The 16,853-nt window shown below is 51.4% G+C and overlaps 1 protein-coding gene across 2 annotated transcripts in view; it reads left to right on the plus strand.

Moving 5' to 3' along the window:
• The first annotated feature begins 566 nt into the window (after positions 1–566).
• The window catches only part of SRRM4 (serine/arginine repetitive matrix 4), a 135,754-nt gene continuing 119,467 nt past the window's right edge, over positions 567–16,853 (plus strand). For both annotated transcript variants that reach the window (XM_024567029.4, XM_045200845.3), the window contains exon 1: positions 567–1,147. In XM_024567029.4, the coding sequence (XP_024422797.2) occupies positions 1,017–1,147 (131 nt within the window). In that variant the 5' untranslated portion in view covers positions 567–1,016. The remainder of the gene's footprint in view (positions 1,148–16,853) is intronic.

The raw sequence follows: 16,853 nt of genomic DNA on the forward strand, positions 1-16,853 counted from the left end.
GAGGCACAAAAGCGCCGCATGCACAGATGTAACGCTGCGCCCCTCTGCGGGCGGGGGTCCCGGCTCGGCAGATGGCGAGAAGCCGAACTGGTGACGGATTGTCCATCAAATGCACTTTCTGGGTGGTGGGGATCTCGAGGCACTCAGTCGTAAAGAGGAACGCAGGGGACCCCCCTTTCCGGCCTAGGCAGTCCCTCCCTAGGATTGGGGGTGGGGGTCGCAGGTTGGCTTGGGCGGAGAGGTTAAGTTTTTTACGCCCGCTTCAATAGGAGATCCGCTACAGGACTTGAGAAGCGCCTGGGAAGGGTGGTGGCCGGGCCCAGATCACACCCAAGGAGGACAGGGGCAGGCCCGCAATGGTGGGGGAGGAGAGAGGGCTGGTGAACATGGTCTACTCCCTGCTTCAGCTTCAGGTGCCAGGATGGCTTCCCCAAGGGGTTAGAGCTGCAACTCCGTAGCCGCGGGCCCTAGTGACAAGCGCACGCCCCGCCCTTTCTCCTCCCAAGATCTGCGGGCTTTTGTTATGCAGATGACGGCAGGAGGCTGAGCCGGAGGAGGCGGGAGTTGGTGGGAGGCGGAGAGACGAAGCGGGGTGGGGGTGAGGAAAGTGCAGCTCTCGCGACCAGCCTCCTCTTCCAACGTCACATTGTGCGAGAGACAAAACCCGGGCGCGCCTGAGCTCACACGCGCACGCACGCACACAGACGACCCCGTCGCCTCTCTCTCCCGGCGCCGCCGAGAAAGCCTTCCCTTCCTAACTGGGGCGCGGAAGCTCAGCAAGCTCAGAGCGCAGCCCAGAGCCAACCCAGAAGCGGAAGAAATCTAGAAGACAAGCCTTCTTTCTCCCCTGCCTGCCGGGTTGAGGCACCCCATCCCCCGCTCTGAACCCCGATCTTTCCCACCCCACCCCTCTGGGCTTCGGGCGAACAGAGCCCAGAGCCCGGTGCGCCCCGGTTTGGAATCAGCGTTTCAGCACTTCGGACAGCGCCTGGGCATCCTGCCCCTTTGCGTTGGCTATGGCGAGTGTTCAGCAAGGCGAGAAGCAGCTTTTTGAGAAGTTCTGGCGAGGAACCTTTAAAGCTGTGGCCACCCCGCGTCCTGAGAGTATCATTGTCGCCAGTATTACAGCCCGCAAGCCGCTGCCCAGGTAATGACCTCCTTCTTAAGAGGGGAGACCCTGCTGCTCCCCCTTTCTGGCCTGTGCCCCAGAACCCCGAGGGGTGGATGCAGACAGCTGGGCCAGAGTGCCTGTTTTTTCCGTCACCACTCGCTCCCTCCCCCTGGAACATGGGAACTAATTGCTTGTACGAGGTGGAAGCTGGTGAGAAGGGACAGGGAGTCCTTAGCAAGGAGCAACACAACTGTCTGCTGACCTGGCAGCTTCTTCTACTCAAGAGGTTTCGCTTGCTTAGGGTGGGCAGTGTAGGTGGGGTACGACTTGACTGAGAAACTTTTCTTGGTATCGCAGAGCTCAGAGGAAGGGGTGGGGGAGAATGGGGGGTGGAGGTGGCTGGAGGGGTGCGAAATGAGAAGATGAGGTTTCATCCAGTTTGGGCAGTGTTCGCAGACAGTGGCACATTTCTATTCTCAGCTCAGAAACTAGCGAGCTCCGAAGGTTTTGACAAAAGCCCATATGCTGTTCCCCCAAATACACCCCAAACAGCACCCTCCTCTATGCCTTTCTGGCCGCTGCTGCTGCTGCTGCTGCTGCTGCTGAATCCTCTCCTCTCCAGCATCCAAAACCAGGACTCTGAGCTCCAGAGTCAGGGAGGAGCCTTCCAAGATCACGGAGGTGGTCTGGGAAGAGTTTTGTCTGGGTTTTCAAAAAGGCTCTGATTGCTTTAAACTCAGATATGAGAAGGGATTCTTAGGTGGTGGTGGGCATAGTGTGATGGTGGGGGGATAAGGGAAGCAATGAAAAGGAGGCAGAAAGGGGGAGACGAGGGCGAGGGGTGAAAGGAGAGAAGGCTGAGCAAAACAGAAGCATTCCAAGGTAGAGAAAACCCAATTCTTTCTCTGGAATCACTCAATTTCGAGGAGTTTGGGGACGAAAGGCAAAAGGCTGTGCCCTCTGTCAGGGAAAATCAAGGCAGTATGAAAACTCACAGTGTGCTGGTGTTGGATGAGTGGTTTGGTGGGAGATGGAGGAAGAAGTGGACCAGGGGCGACCACTTGGAGGATTTATTAACCCTGGCAGGCTACACTAAGGGAGTGGATTGAAAACCTGTCTGGGAAAGTGCTTCAGACAGAATGCCTGTTCTGGTACCACGGGGTCTGAACTTTGCAGTGGCTGTGGGGTGGAGGACTGACCGGAATCATACCTAAAATCAAACCCAGACTGGAGAACTTTTCAAGGTCTGATGGGGCCCTGGCTCATCCAGGTCTTTAGAAAAATGGGTGTCCCACGTTGGGAACGGGTGGATGGGGTGATGGGCCAGCAGGACACGGTGGGTTGCAAGCAGCAGCAGCCAGTGTTTGTGGATGGGAGGCGGGGGCCCCTCTGGCTCAGGCTGGAGAAGGGGGACAACACCACTCAATACCATCAGAAGCTGATGTTTCTCTGCTTGGAAGGAGGCTCTTTGTAGAGAGTTTTGACGTCAGCGGTTTTATCTTCTTGGGTTTCTGCCATCCGTTCCACCTTTGGAGAGCACCTACTGTTGGCAAATCAGGTGCTGCGTTGGACAAAAAATATGTCCTTGGAGAAGGGACTAGAGGGAATTCCACTGGAAACTAGAAGTGTGGCATTTGGTCCAGAGCCATCCATATATGCCAGGGGTACAGGGGGAGGAGGGGGGTGTTTTAATTCTGAAAAGCGTGCCTGACGTCCGCTGGCTTGGTACCCTCGCCCTTTCCTGTCAGTCTGTCACTGGCGTGCCCTGTTCTTCATCCTATTCTCAGTCACATAAATTCCCCACAAGGTCTTCCAACTCTCACGCTTTTTGTGTCTTTGTATAAATCCCAATTCACTCCATCTGAGAACCTCACAATAGCCAACCCTCCCCACACAGGTATTATTTCACCCCTGGTGTCTTTGAATGCTCCGTGTCTCCGCCCTGAGGTGAAAGTCTAAGCCAGAAGTCCCTCTCGTCTGTCTGTCGTGCTGGCAGGACCCCCTCAGTAGGTCTCTAACAGGTGTGGCCTCCCTGTAGTGCGGACTCTGTTACTCCGGGTTTGGGGTGGAGCACGATCAGGGAGCATTTGTGTGTAAGTCTTCAGGAAAGGCTGGTTCTGAGTTGTCTTTTAACAGACTGCCCATAAAGCCGGAATCATCCCCTGCTCACCCCAGCCAGCCACATCCGATGGCGGTCAGTTCCCACCTCCTTTTGAGCATGCTATGCTTACTTAAGGGTGAAAGTGCCATGTTTCTAAGCAGAGGTCTTAGGAAGGAAAGCGTCCAAGACCCCGGCATAGCATCAGCTGGGTCCCAGCAGCTTCTCTAGAGGTAACCAGGGGACTTAGCCTCATTAGAAATGTTGTTTAGTTCCATGAGTCCAGCCCAGGTCACAGCCGGCAGACCTGCCCCTGTAGCTCTCTGCAGGAAGATGGGGGAGAAGGCAGATGATGGCCAGCCAGTCCTGTTGGTTGCCAGCCAGTCCTGTTGGTTACACACTTACTATTTGTTTATAGATGAGGGCTACCCCGTGAATGAACTTCCCCAGGATATTTTAAGTCTATCTGTGAAGATAATTTAGTACCATGATGGACATGTACATTCAGTTTGTTGATTTCATAGCAATATGCATAGACCATAAAGGCACTCAGAGCAAAGCATCCCCATTCCCTCTCCCTCCTCCGCTCCCCCTCTGTGAGGCATACTCCATGAGGCAATAGCTTTACAATGTATCAAATTGCAAGCAGCTGTCTGACTCAAATGTCAGAACAGTGTAGCAGAGTGGGAGGCAGTGTATCCTAATGGTTACGAGTTCAGACTTGAGCTTCAGGCAAACCTGGGTCCCTGTTCTGGTTCTGTCATTTAGGGTCTGAGGGTCCTAGACAAGTGGCTTTCCCTTGCTGAGCCTGTTTTATCAGTTTGAAAATAGAAATAGTAATAGTAGCCGTCTGAGGCAGTGAGTTAGGAGTGAGTCTGACAAAGCACTTCCCACAGTGCTCAGGCATGGTGAGTGTTCAGCAGACATCGCCTCTGACACAGACAGCCCAGCATGGTGGTGGCCAGAGGACATCAGCAGTTTCTCCCAGTCTTGTGCTCTTCATGCCCACCCATCTCTCCCCTCCACTAATGCCGCCACTAAAAACGGGGGGATTGCAACTCCTGACAGGCAATCACATCGAGGTGCAATTCACACACACCAAGTGGGAGTGTTCCCATAATTCCCCGCCCTAAGGGAAGGTGAGCTGCTTTCTGATCTGACTCAGCTAGGGGGTGGGGGTGGCTGAAGACCAATCTGGATTCAGCGAAGACTGGCACAACATCTTTGTGGAGTATTCTTTCGGTTTGTAGAGAGATAATCAGGTGCTGCTGGTCTAGGGAAGGCTCAAACTCCCTGCAAATCACAGTTGTGTTCCCAAGCTCCATCAAATCCGGAGTGACTATATACTTCGTGGCTCCTATCAACAGTGAGAGGGGGTTGCAGTGGGCGGCTATACCGGGTGGGAGACCGACCAGGGACCGGCTCTCCCAGGCCAAACCAGGAGGTAGGGTCACCCTGGTCAAAAGAGAGCAGCACGGATCAGTCAGATGCTTGAAGTGTGGGAGACCCCCCCTTTTGTCCCCACCAAAGAAATCTAGTCATTTTCCTTGGCATTAATTAATTATCTGTTAATTGCTTAGTCTGGAAAAGTTTGTGCCCAAGAAATTTAGGCTGAAAGAGGAGAACCTAGTGTTTGGGGCCAGCTCAAACTATGATAATCATGTAGAACAATGGTAGTTGCGGACTTAATGAACATGTAAAAATCATTTGTAATTAGCATATCAATTGTTTGTGGATTCACATGTGCTGGTAAAGGGCTAGCGTGGGGGCCCCCTTAACATGGAGTGAGCATTTCCTTCACAATTCTTTTGGCAAGCTATTAATTTTCTTCAAAAAGCTTTTCTCTATTCAGAATAGTCCAGAAGCAGACCTCACAGCCCAGTCCATGTCCCAAGGGTCATAAATTCCAAACTGTTGGAGATTTTACTGCATGAAGGGAAAGAGGGCCAAATTGTAAGTCAGGAAAAATGCTTTGGAACCATTTAACTCGAGACTCTCCTTCGTGCCAAGAGATCGGTTGGCGCATTTGTGCTGACGTGTCCTCCGGAGCAGAGTGAGGGGCTGCTGGGACGTGACTTCCCGACAGCCTGTGCACGAGCCAGCGCACCCAGGCTCTCGGACAGTGCTTGCCTTGCCGAGGGGTGCAGGCCGCTCTCCGGGAAGGGTGTGCTATTGCTTCCGTCCAGCCTCTCCTTCTGAAAGGTGAAATCTGTTGAGCGGCGTCGACGATGCTGCCGTGTTCATTTGGCAGTGTGCTGTTTCAGAGACCTGGGCTGCGGTGGGTGGATTGTTCAGTGGAGGTCGGATGCATTCACTGAGTGAGTAGACGTGGTCCAGGTCCAGCCACAGGTGAGCTCTCCCCAGCGCCACTCCCGGTCCTGACATGCCAGGGACTCGGAGCAGTGCCGTCCAGAGACACACGCGCTGCGCAGGGCCTTGGCTCCCGCTCCTGTCAGAAGGAAGCTCCCCAGACACAGACGTCTGGCCGGCTGGGAGGCCACACACGTCAGCTGGAGTGGGGGCAGGCGGCTGGACCAGATGCCACCTGGAAGTGCTTCGTAGGCCTCTGTGGGTCTCCCTGAATGCCACCCCCACTCCAAGCCACCAAGAAGGGGAAACCTCCTGAGAGCTTTAATTCCCTAAGGGGGAAAGAAGCCCGGGTCACCCATGGGCCCTCAGGCATGCTGCATGGGCACAGACAATTTTTAAAATATCCTTCCTTCCCGGCTTACCTTCCTGTGAGGTGCAAGAATTCACAGGGGCTTAAAAAAGCCAGAGGTCTGTGATTGCTTCCTGCCCAGACTTTCTCTGAAGTGCGAGGAGTGTTTCTGAGGGAGAGAAAACAGAGTGGTCAAAGGCTTGAGCTCTGAAGTCAGAACTACCCCGGCTGAAATTCTACTTTGCTCTTTCCTAGCTTAGGGATCCGCTAGTCACTTCACCACCGCATGCCTCAGTTTCCCCATCTGTGAAATGCTCAGCAGGTAGGGTTGTAGTGAGGCCTGAGGGAGGTAATTTATGTAAAGAACACGGCCCAGTGCCCGGCACAGTCCAAGCTCTCCTGTCCATGTGTGCCAAATGGCACTTCCCAGAAATTGTTCACTCAGTCCTCGCAGCAGCTCTGTCCCGGCCGTCTCTGTCTCGTCACTGTGCCGTGGGCTACCCGCTGAGACAGGGTCAGAGGGAATGCCACGCCGCTTGCCACCTGGGCCAGGGTTCCTTGGCCTTTGCCACTGGACCACCCCACTGCTCTGGACTGATTTGGGAATATGATTTTGGCATCCCCCAAAGAACCACTAGAGATGTGTAGGGCCTTTGAAAAAAAAATCTGACGGGCCCCAATGGCAAACTAATCAAAAAGTAGTGTTTCCTTTCCCTCCTCACAAGCGCTCACTGGCCCCATGACTTTCGGCAAGCACCTTGACCTTCTCAGTCTTGGTTTCTTCATCCACAAAATGGGGCTACTAGTAGTAGCCACCGCCAAGAGCTGCTGCGAGGACTGAGTGAACAATTTCTGGGAAGTGCCATTTGGCACACAGTGAAGACTCCATCAATGTCAACTATTACTATTAACAATAACTTGTAGTTTTTATTAGCACTACATGTTAGGCCCATCAGGGTGAAAAAAAATGAATGATACTCAGTGGCTTCCTCTGAGGGCCTCAGAAGCGTCTTCACAAACACGAGAACGTGGCCTGAAGCAGACCGTCTGAAGCACTGTCTCATGAGGGCAGGAACAGAGACGAGGGTGTGGAAATCCAGGGGAGGGGGACACCCTCTGTGAGGCACGGAGTCCCTTGCTTACAGTCACACGGTTGTCCTTAGTTATCGATCTGTAAAATGGGAGTGATTCTTTGGTTTCCTCAGCTTTACCTACAAATCGGAATGAATAAGGCCTTTATCACCAGGAAAGTCTCAAGACAGATCATTTCATTTCCTAGAAGAAAAGGAACCCTCTGGGGGGGCCTTATCTGGTGGGGGGCCATAGTGCTAATGAAGGAGGGCCGTGGAAGGGAACTGCTCAGAGAATATAAGATTTCCCACTTCCCTGTGGCCGGCTCAGGGACACAGCCCTGACCGTTGCGGCTCAGTGGGTTGGACGTTGCCCTGCAAACTGAGAGGTCGCCAGTTTGATTTCCGGTCAAGGCACATGGCTGGGTTGTGGGCCAGGTCCCCAGCTGGGGGCGTGCGAGTGGCGGTAACCGATCCATGTTTCTCTCTCACATCAATGTTTCTCTCCCCATCTCTCTCTTAAAAAACAAAAAGAAAGAAAGAAAGAACGCACGTAGAACTAGTGTGGGCCATTGGGTTTCTTGTCCTTCACGGTCCGGCTCTGGCTAAAACGAGATCCAGTCTGCGTTCCTTGAGCAGCCACCAGTGGTCGGGGATCAGAGTGAGCCCACACGTGTCGAAGACAAACCCCAAGCCGCAGGGGAGTGAATGCAGTGAATGCGTAATGTGGAAGAGGCCGCATGTGGCTAAAAAATGAAGTTGTGCCTGCGTTTATTTGACGATGGTGTGGAGCTCCTACTTGATGTAGCGGTGGACCACTTGAAGTTCCTGGTCTTGTGCAAGGAGAAGAAACAAGCAAACAAGGTCAGGTGGCAATAGAGCTTTAGAAAAGAATCAAACGGGACAGTGGCGGAGGGAGAGGGAAGGGCCACTGTGTCAGATGGACTGGTCAGGGACCTGGATGAGGAAAGGGAGCAAGCCATGAGGGTAACTGGGGGAGAGCGTCTGAGAGAGGGAAGAGCGTGTGCAAAGGCCTGGAGGTAGAAGCATGCCGGGTGATGCTTAACTTACTTGAGGAACAGCAAGTAAGTTAACGTGGCTGGGGCAGACTGAGTGAGGGGAAGACGTCCCTACGTGCAGACAGGAAACCGAGGAAGCAGTGCCTCCTAAGCCAGTTAAGGCCTCCTCAGGTCTGCAGCTCCTAGACTGGGAACAGAGAGGGGGTCCCAGTGGGGCCCCTGCACTCTCAGTCGGAGTCCTGGGTCTGATCTGCTTCTCTTGGCTCCTGTCTCCCGATTCCAGTGCAGCCAAGGATGACTTTGAATAGCGGTGTCGGAAGCTTAGCTGGGCCCCCCATGTGTTCTGGACAAGCATGAAATTTACAATCTCTCTGATTGCGATCAATCAGATTAGGAAATTGAAAAAGACACTGTTTAGACTTCCAAATAGCAGTGGCAAATCTTGTTCCCGTGACGGTGAGAGCCTGGTGCATCACTTATACCCGTGTGTGCAAACCCAGACTCTCCCCCTCACCCAGCAGTCCCCTTCGCTGCACACCCGCGACACCCCTGAGGCTACAGTCTGTTCTGTCTCTCCCTCTTCCCCACCCCCCATCTCCATCTGAGATTTTGCGGAGGGAACTCCCATATGCCACAGCCTGTGTGCGGAACTCCGTGAAATAAAACACAGAATTAAGATGTCATAGAGACAAAGCCAAACCAAACACAGGAACAATGCCGAACCCTAAAACAGTCATTAAGTAATTCACGTCTACGTGTGTCTGTTCAAAACAAATATTAAGATCCTCTGGACACAAATGTTTCTCATCAGGAGAATCCCCTAGCTGCCGGATTCCCAGGGCTCACATCCTGCTGACAGCTTCACTGAGCAGAAACACCGGATCACTGTTCCCCAGCTTCGTTCAAAGTTAAGCTTACACAAGGTGGCTGGAATTTTACAAGACAGTCACCAGTCCTGCGGGAGGAGAGGTGCCATCGGGGCGTGAAGTGCGTGCATGCGAGGGGGGTGTGTGTGTGTGCATGCATGCACGCACGCTCACTTGTGTAGGAATGTATGTGCTGAGCCCCTCACGTGCCCAGCTCTGTGCTGAGCAGGTTTCGTCTGTCATCTAATTCCATCCTCACAGCCACTCTAGGAGACAGGCGTTTTTGAGACCCTGTCTTACAGGTGAAGAAACAGAGGCGCAGAGAGTGGAAGTGACCTGCTCAAGAGCGCGTGGCTGGTATGGGTCAGAATTGAGACAGGAGCCCAGGGCTCACAACTGACATCTTTGTAGTTTAGTCCACTTTGCAGAAAAGGGAAACTGAGACCAGGGAAGGGAGTGTGGCTCGTCCAAGGTCACACAGTTTAGAAGCGATGAAAGTGGGATCTGAACTCAGGTCTGCTCGACTACAGCTAACTACGTTTTTCCCTTTCTGTCGCTGTGGTTTGGCTCTTGATGTAGTGGGTGTTTTTGTTTTATTTTGCTCATCTTGTTTTATGTCCAATCCAGGCAGTCACCGTTGTTATAATCCCATCTCACAGCGAGGTCCTTACCTCCTTGCCCATGCTCCCCACTGAGCCAGAGGAATGTCTTTCAAAAGCAAGTCAGATACACACCCTGCAGCCATCTACAGCCCTCCATCATTATCCCTTGGTTTATAGGATACAGAGCCAGCTCCCTGCCAAGGCTAAAAGTTTCTTCATGGTCCAGTTCCTTCCCACACTGCCCGACCAAAGTCATTTCTGAAATACTGCCGCTCACTCGCTCTCCTCCTGCTGTTCTCTAGTCCTTTTAGTGACTCAAGCTTCCTATGACCTTCCTGCCTCAGGGCCTTTGCACATGCTGCCAGGAAGGCTCCCCTCACCCCGGCACCCAATTTACATCTGCTGCACTGTCGGATCTCAGCCCAAAGGCTGTTTCCTCAGGGAGTCCTTCCATAGTGCTGAGACCGGGTCACACCCCGAGTTACAGTATGTCTGCCGTAGCCCGCTCGGCCCTCGGCACGTTTGTAACGTCATATTGACCGTGGAGTTGCTGGTGAAAGCTCCCTGCTCCGAACAGACTGTGAGCTCACAAGGGCAGGGACCGTCCGTGTGCTCGCTGGTGTACCTCGCTCACCTGATACACGCAGAGGGCCAGACAAAGTTGTCAGGTGCATGAATTTTAACGCTTTCCCTCATCAAATCCCTTCCGAGCCGGATAGTGTGAACCGTGTGGAATTGCCAGCATTTGGACACAGTGATGTTTCTTCCTGTGAGAACTGTTTGAACTACGGGGGCAGGGACGTGTCTGTCCCGTTTCTTGCTGTATCTCAGCCGCTCGGGCAGAGGCCCTGGTGGAGGTCGTTAAATAGGTGTTGAGTGAATGATTAACGGCAGCATGCAGGTGTGTAAGCCTGTGGTACAGATGAGGAAACTCAGAGGTGTGCAGAGGTGCAGCATCAGAATTTTAGAGCTGAAGGGTTCAGAGGTCCTCCGGTCTCCTCACTCCACACGTGGAGGGGTGAGGGTTATGTTTTATAATATGCGTGATGTTTTGGAACAACAGTGTGTACATATATAATTTATAAGTAAATACACATATATGGGGTTTTCACCCTCAAAATCTCTTCTACTGAGTACAAGACCAGAAGATCTTTAGGGTCCGCTGATCTGGTTCATCTCCTCATTTGGCGGAATTCCCTGGGGTCCCTAGCCTGAGTCAGCCTGGGTGCGTGCGCTCTGTGTTCGGGCGATGGTGTTTCCCCAAGGTCAAGGTTCCTGTTTGACCTTCCCTGCTGTGATCAGGTGACCAGACGCTACTCTGCCTGCCCCCGCCCCCCACCGTGAGATGTGACACCTGCCCCGTAAAGTCCTCCTGTGGCATATGCTGCCCGGAGCCTGGTCTGGGGACCCTGACCAGATGCCCATCTGTGCCCGGCCGGTGCCTAGCAGAGCAGGTGAGCAGCTCTGGCTGTTTCTGGGATCATATTTCAGAACTTGCAGCTGATAAGGAGGCTTTTGTTTGGCCAGCCTCCCTTCCACAGCCAGGTGGCAGGTGACTCTGGGGCCCAGGCCACTGGAACAGGGAGTAGGTATTTGGCCAGTGGTGCGGGGCGGGCTCCAAACCACGACTGACTATGGACCGCAGGTTTCCAGCAGGAAACCATCCTCATAACGGCACCTTCTGATGGTGAGCTTCTTGTACACAGGCATCACCTGCCTCGCTGTGGCATTCAGCTGGAAAGGACCTTTGAGGAGCCCAAGTCCAGCTTCTTCATTTCATAGATGGGGAGGTGAGGTGCAGACAGAGCACAGGGCATTCTATGGTGCGTCAGAAGATTAACATCAGGGCAGTGGCTGAAATACGGGCCCACCGACAGCCCGTCCTAAGACACTGTACTGCTCCGAGTTCCTTGGGGAACAAGGCAGAAAGATTAATGCATTCCCGTTTTACAAACAGGACTGGTGAGGCCCAAATATGGGGAATAAAGTCTCATCATGAAATAATGACACATTGTAACTGTTGCTTTTGTTGTAAATAGTTACTATTGGTCTCATTTGCTCCTCACAACAGTGAGCCAGTGTGCAGGAGCCAGTTGTATGTCCATTTTGTAGATGAATAAACTGAGGCTCAAGATCTTATAAAGACCCCGTATAAACCTTGGGTCTCTTGACTGACACCAAATTCAGTGTCCCCATCCCACCAGGGGACAAAATCTCTGACCCCCAAGAGCTTGTGCACTGAGCATGGACCCACCAGGCGGGGGGAGGGACGGCATGGCCATCTCTGGTCATTGACCAGCCTGCACCCCGACCGAGCCCCCTCTGTTCCTGATGCCTTACCATGGCGGGTACCAGCCTCATCCCCCTTTCATCTGCCCGTGTGTGCTGTGTCTGTTTCCTAAGTGGAGAATCTCTTAGAGAAACGTCCCTTCAATGGTGATGGGCAACGGGTGGATAGATTGGTGTGGGACCCCAAAACTGAAAGGTGGACCCCAAGCTCAGGAGCATTAGGAAGAAACATCATTGAAACCCATCCCTGCAGAGGCCAGACTGAGGGGAAACGGGCCCCAAACAGCATGAGTCTCGAGGGGCATGAGGCTGGGAGCCTCCCAGATTGTGTGGAGGGTTCTATATGCCCCCAAAGAGAGGACATCTTGGCAACTGAAAGAGTTAGAATCGGCCTTAAGAATCTCCTTGTCCTACCTTCCCTAACTCTTCATTTTGTGGAAAGAAGCCAGGAGCTCAGCATACTTAAGTAATTTGTCTAAGACCTCACTGTCTATTAAAGCTATAGACAGAGGGTTCTAGAAAAGGGAAAGCGAGCTAATAGGATTGCCACCTACCGGCTGCCCCCATGCACACCCCAGGGCAGTGGCTGTTCCACCCTCTGTAGCATTTGTGTCCCTCTAGCAAGTCAGCTCTCAAACTGTCCCTGAAAGCAGGTGGCTTGAAAGCAGGAGCTAGCGACTGGTGTAAGTGTTCCTAGATCCCTTTGCTGTTTTTCTTCAAAAACACAGGGACTTAAACAGGTGGCTTGGGCAAGATACCATCAAAACCTCCCTCTTAGTTACTGTTCCCCACCCCACCCCTCCAGTCCTGAGGAAAGCATCAACTCCCATTCACCAGGTGAATGCTACTTGGACACACGCCAAGGGAGGGGTGTTACATAGTTGGATGAGTTCTGGCTCTGTGGTTAATGAACTTGGGTTTGAATTCTGTTCCACCACCTATTAGCTGTATGACCTTGGGCAAGTGCTTTCCATACCCCAAGCCTCAGTGTCCATATTTGTAATATGGGACAAAAGCCTCTAACTTGAGTGATTGCTGATTCCTGGTATGACTGAGGAATACTGGACGGACAGTCAGACTCATGTTCAAACGAGAATCAGTTTGGTGGGCAGAGAGGGCAAAGAGGCAATAGGATTACTCCCCTAACCAAGAACCCTTCATCTCAGAGCTCACGGGTTCCATTCTCTATTATACAGGTGGGGAATTTAGGGCTCAGAGAGGGAAAGGTGCTTGCCCAAAGTCACACAGTGAATCAGAACCCAGGTCTCCTGAATCTCAGGCCTCACTTCTCTGCCTCAGTGGCCTCATGAATGTCGATTTTTCAACTTCATCTGTCAGCGTTTTAATAATAGCTACTAACAATAGTTTCTGAGTACTGACTGTATGCCCATCACTGAGCAAAATGCTTTATCTGCAACATATCACTTAATCCACTCAACCATCCTGTGAGGTGGTGAGATACTATGGCGATTTCCATTTTGTAGAAAATTATGGATCAGAGAGGTAAGTAACCTGCCTAAACTTGCACAGCGAGGTGATATTGGAGATAGATGATTTGAATCCTGTGCTGTTTGGGAATACCTGCTCTGTCAGTCCCCAGGCATGGGAAGGAAAGATTAGAAAAATCAGGAGCACCACATAGAGATAAGGAAGTTCTTGACAAGCTGGTTACATTTCTCAATATGTGGCTCCCCCCTGCACCATCCCAGTGCCACGGCGCTGCAGGCGAGGGAGCAGGGCTCAGGACCTAGGTCCACTGGCACTGCCCAGCTGTTTTATTTTTGGGTGAGTGATCTTGCCGAGGCAGTTGGATGCCACACTGATGTAGCAACCTTCCTGGAAGCCAGTTTCCCTGGGAAGAGAGAGAAACAAGGAGACTAAGCCTTTCTTGAGAAATTTGGGCTTCTGATTGCAATACCTACCCCAGGCTGACCAATTTAGGTACAGCCATTAGGTGATCAAGTTCATTCTTCACAGGCACAGAACTGCCTGCTGGCCGAGAACTTGATTCACATATCCACTCACACCCATCCACTCATACATTCACCCATCAGCTACTCCCTTACTCATTTATTTGTCCATCTACTACCTAGTCATCCATCCATCCATCCATCCATCCACCCTGTATCCATCCATTGATCAAGGAACCTTACATTCATTCTTCATTCATTCATCCATTCATTCATTATTCCAACCATCCACTCATCTGTTCTCCAGATATTTGTTTATTCACCCCTTCTCCAACTGTTTTCTTCAGCCATTTATCCATCCATCCCACCCCCAACCAACCAACTGATATTTATCAAGCATCTACTTTGCACCTTCACCACTTCCCTATATTTATGGTAACATAAGGTTTATTCATTTCATTTAATAGATGATAAGAAATAGCAGCTCAGATCACTTCTCTTCCGATACCTTACAAGCATTACATTCGGTTGAATTCGGTCTCCCAATCGTAGTTCTTTCCAAGACACCTAAAACGCTGTGGTCCCAAAGAAGCTAGGCACCGTAGGCTTGCTTTTCTACTCTAATGCCTTTTGCTGTGGAGGTTTAAATGATTCTACATATCCGTTTCTATCAGAAACAAAGAATCACAATTGCCACGATCCTTTATCTTTTAACTTGTGTGGAGGGATTACATCTCTCTTCCGACTATTCATTCATATCTCCAGCACTGAGCTTCTACTATATACAAAGTGTGATAGTGAATAAAATTTCCTCTGCTCTCCGGTTGCTTACATTTCAGGAGGGGAGACATTTCTGTAAATAATTGGCCGTTAGCAGACAGGGCAGGAGTTAATATTGTCAAAAAGAGAGCTAAAGTCTGAACAGGTACAGTGCCCAAGGTCACACTAGGTGGTTGTGCTGCCGTGCAACTTGAGATATCCCCTATTCATAAGCTAAGCTCTATGGCAGTTTGTAGATATTATTTTATTGTGTCTTTACCCCAAGCCTTGGCAGCAGGGTTGTTCTCATTTTGGAGATGGTGGAAGTGGGGTCCAGGGTTACCATCTCATAAGGGTCAGAGTTAGGACTGTAGCGCAGATGTGCTTGCTGCCACAGCCTTCTCTCTTGCCCAACACTTTCTTCCCCAGAGGAAAGATGTGGAGCATAAGGTGTCCCAGGTGAGGCCTAACTGCTCTGCTTTCACGTCTTTAGATGATCACTTCCGGGGCAGCTTTTCCTCGGGCTGGGCTCGGGTAGCAGGGAGAGGGTCTGTCTGGCAGTGAGGCTGACCTCAAGGGCTGGATGAGGGCTTGCCCAGGGTAACCCTCCTCCGCCGGGCAACCACTCAGAGGAAGAAGCGGCCAGCAGGAATGCCTTTAGTGCTACAAATGCTCTTCCCAGCAAGAAGATTATTGAACCACCTGTGAAGAGGAATAACCCTTCAAGATAAAGAGATGAGATGTTGGTAGTTATCCCATTGCACACGCATTATCTCCTTTAAGCCCCTTAAGCTTTTGAGATGGATACCATTACTATCTCCGGTTAACAGACAAGGAAGCTGAAGTTCAGGAAGGTTGTGTGACTTCTCCAAGGTGACACAGCTTGGATCCAGGATTCAGACCGAAGCTAGCAGGGCTCCAGCAGTTAAGATTTCAACCACCATGTCTTACTAACACATGTAAGGGGAGAAAATCAAAACTGTCCAGAGTGGACCAGTGGCTTGGCCAGGGTCGGTCTGCAGTTCAGCAGAAGGGGAGCCAGCGTTGCCAATCAGAGGCACTGTAGTTGGTACCCACATTTAATGGACACCACATGCACGCAACTGGGCCTGTGCCCAAGTAGTTCCATCTCTAAGGATGTTACACTCAGCACCTAAGAGTAAAGTCCAGAAAGGAAAGATGTTCCTTGGAGTGTCAACCTAATGTATGCAACAGAGTGGATAAGGGCAGGAAGGCAAAAAAAAAAAAGTTCCATAGAGAGCGTCCGCAGCTTCAGTCAGTTGGTACAAACTGATACCATTGGTAGTAGTAGTTGCCTGGGGCACTGCGTTGGGGCGGGTTCTAGGGCTATTTCTGAGATCAGTAGCAAAGAGTGCGTTGATCAGTTAGTGGCATCTGTTGTTGGTGCAGGAAAGGGAGGTGGCAGTATGGCGGCAACATATTTCTCTTTCCTGGGAAGGGAACACCCCAGCTTCTGGAAGGATCAGATCAAGTACCCACTATTGAACACTTACTATGATGTTGGGACCACGCTCTTGACATTCATTGTTTCAAATCCTGTTCATCACTGGGCGCCCCCTCATTTGGCAGGTTAAAAAAAACAAAACCCAGAATCTCAGAAAGGCAACGTCACTTGCCCAAGGTGAAAGAAGCTAGTTAGTGGCTAATCAGTTCTGATAACTACTGTTAAATACATAAGCCATTAGGTTGACGGATAGAAATGTAAATAGAAGAACAATCCTAGAACCTTTTAATTAGCATGTGAGTGTATATATTTGGCTAGAGGGCTTTGTCTTGTTTGTCTCCGTGCAGCCAATGACTAGCACAGCACCCAGGACCCAACTGATGCCCGATACTTGTTTACTTAGAACTGTGAACGGGCTCTGCTAGCTCCCTAGGAGGGAGACGTGGTTTAGCGAGGAAGGAGGTCTGGCTATGCATATATACTCGGAAAGCAGTCGAGTTCTGCGCTTGGCACAAACTGGGTATATGATAAATATTTGTTGAATCAACCAGTGCTAGAGGACTTGGCTACCGAGTGAGATTCAGAAGACAAGACAGAGACCATCTTGGTAAACTCAGGGCTCAAGGACCAGCCTGCCCACTGCCGAGTCACAAGATGCCCAGCTAAGCGGACACATTTGATGATCTCAGGCAAGCCAGCAGCTGAAGCAGGGTGAGAAGGAGGAAGTGGGGATCCTGGCTGTGTTCAGCCAGCAGGATGTCGGGAGGCTGCAGAGCAGATTTGCTGCAGGGCCACTGGGACTCAGAGTCTGGACTACGCCAGCTTCCTCCCTCCCAGAATACCTGAGTGCCACGCTGGAGGGGGGTGGGGACGGGCAGCCTCAGGGAGCCCCGTCTGCTCTTACCACACCCTTTCCCAGCTGTGTCCAGCCTCCGTGAAGTTTGGGGGTGATTCATCATATCTGCAGAGTTGACACGTTGCATTTTTTAAAGAATTTCAAATTAT

Source organism: Desmodus rotundus, chromosome 7 (assembly GCF_022682495.2).
Source record: "Desmodus rotundus isolate HL8 chromosome 7, HLdesRot8A.1, whole genome shotgun sequence".
Taxonomy (NCBI): domain Eukaryota; kingdom Metazoa; phylum Chordata; class Mammalia; order Chiroptera; family Phyllostomidae; genus Desmodus; species Desmodus rotundus.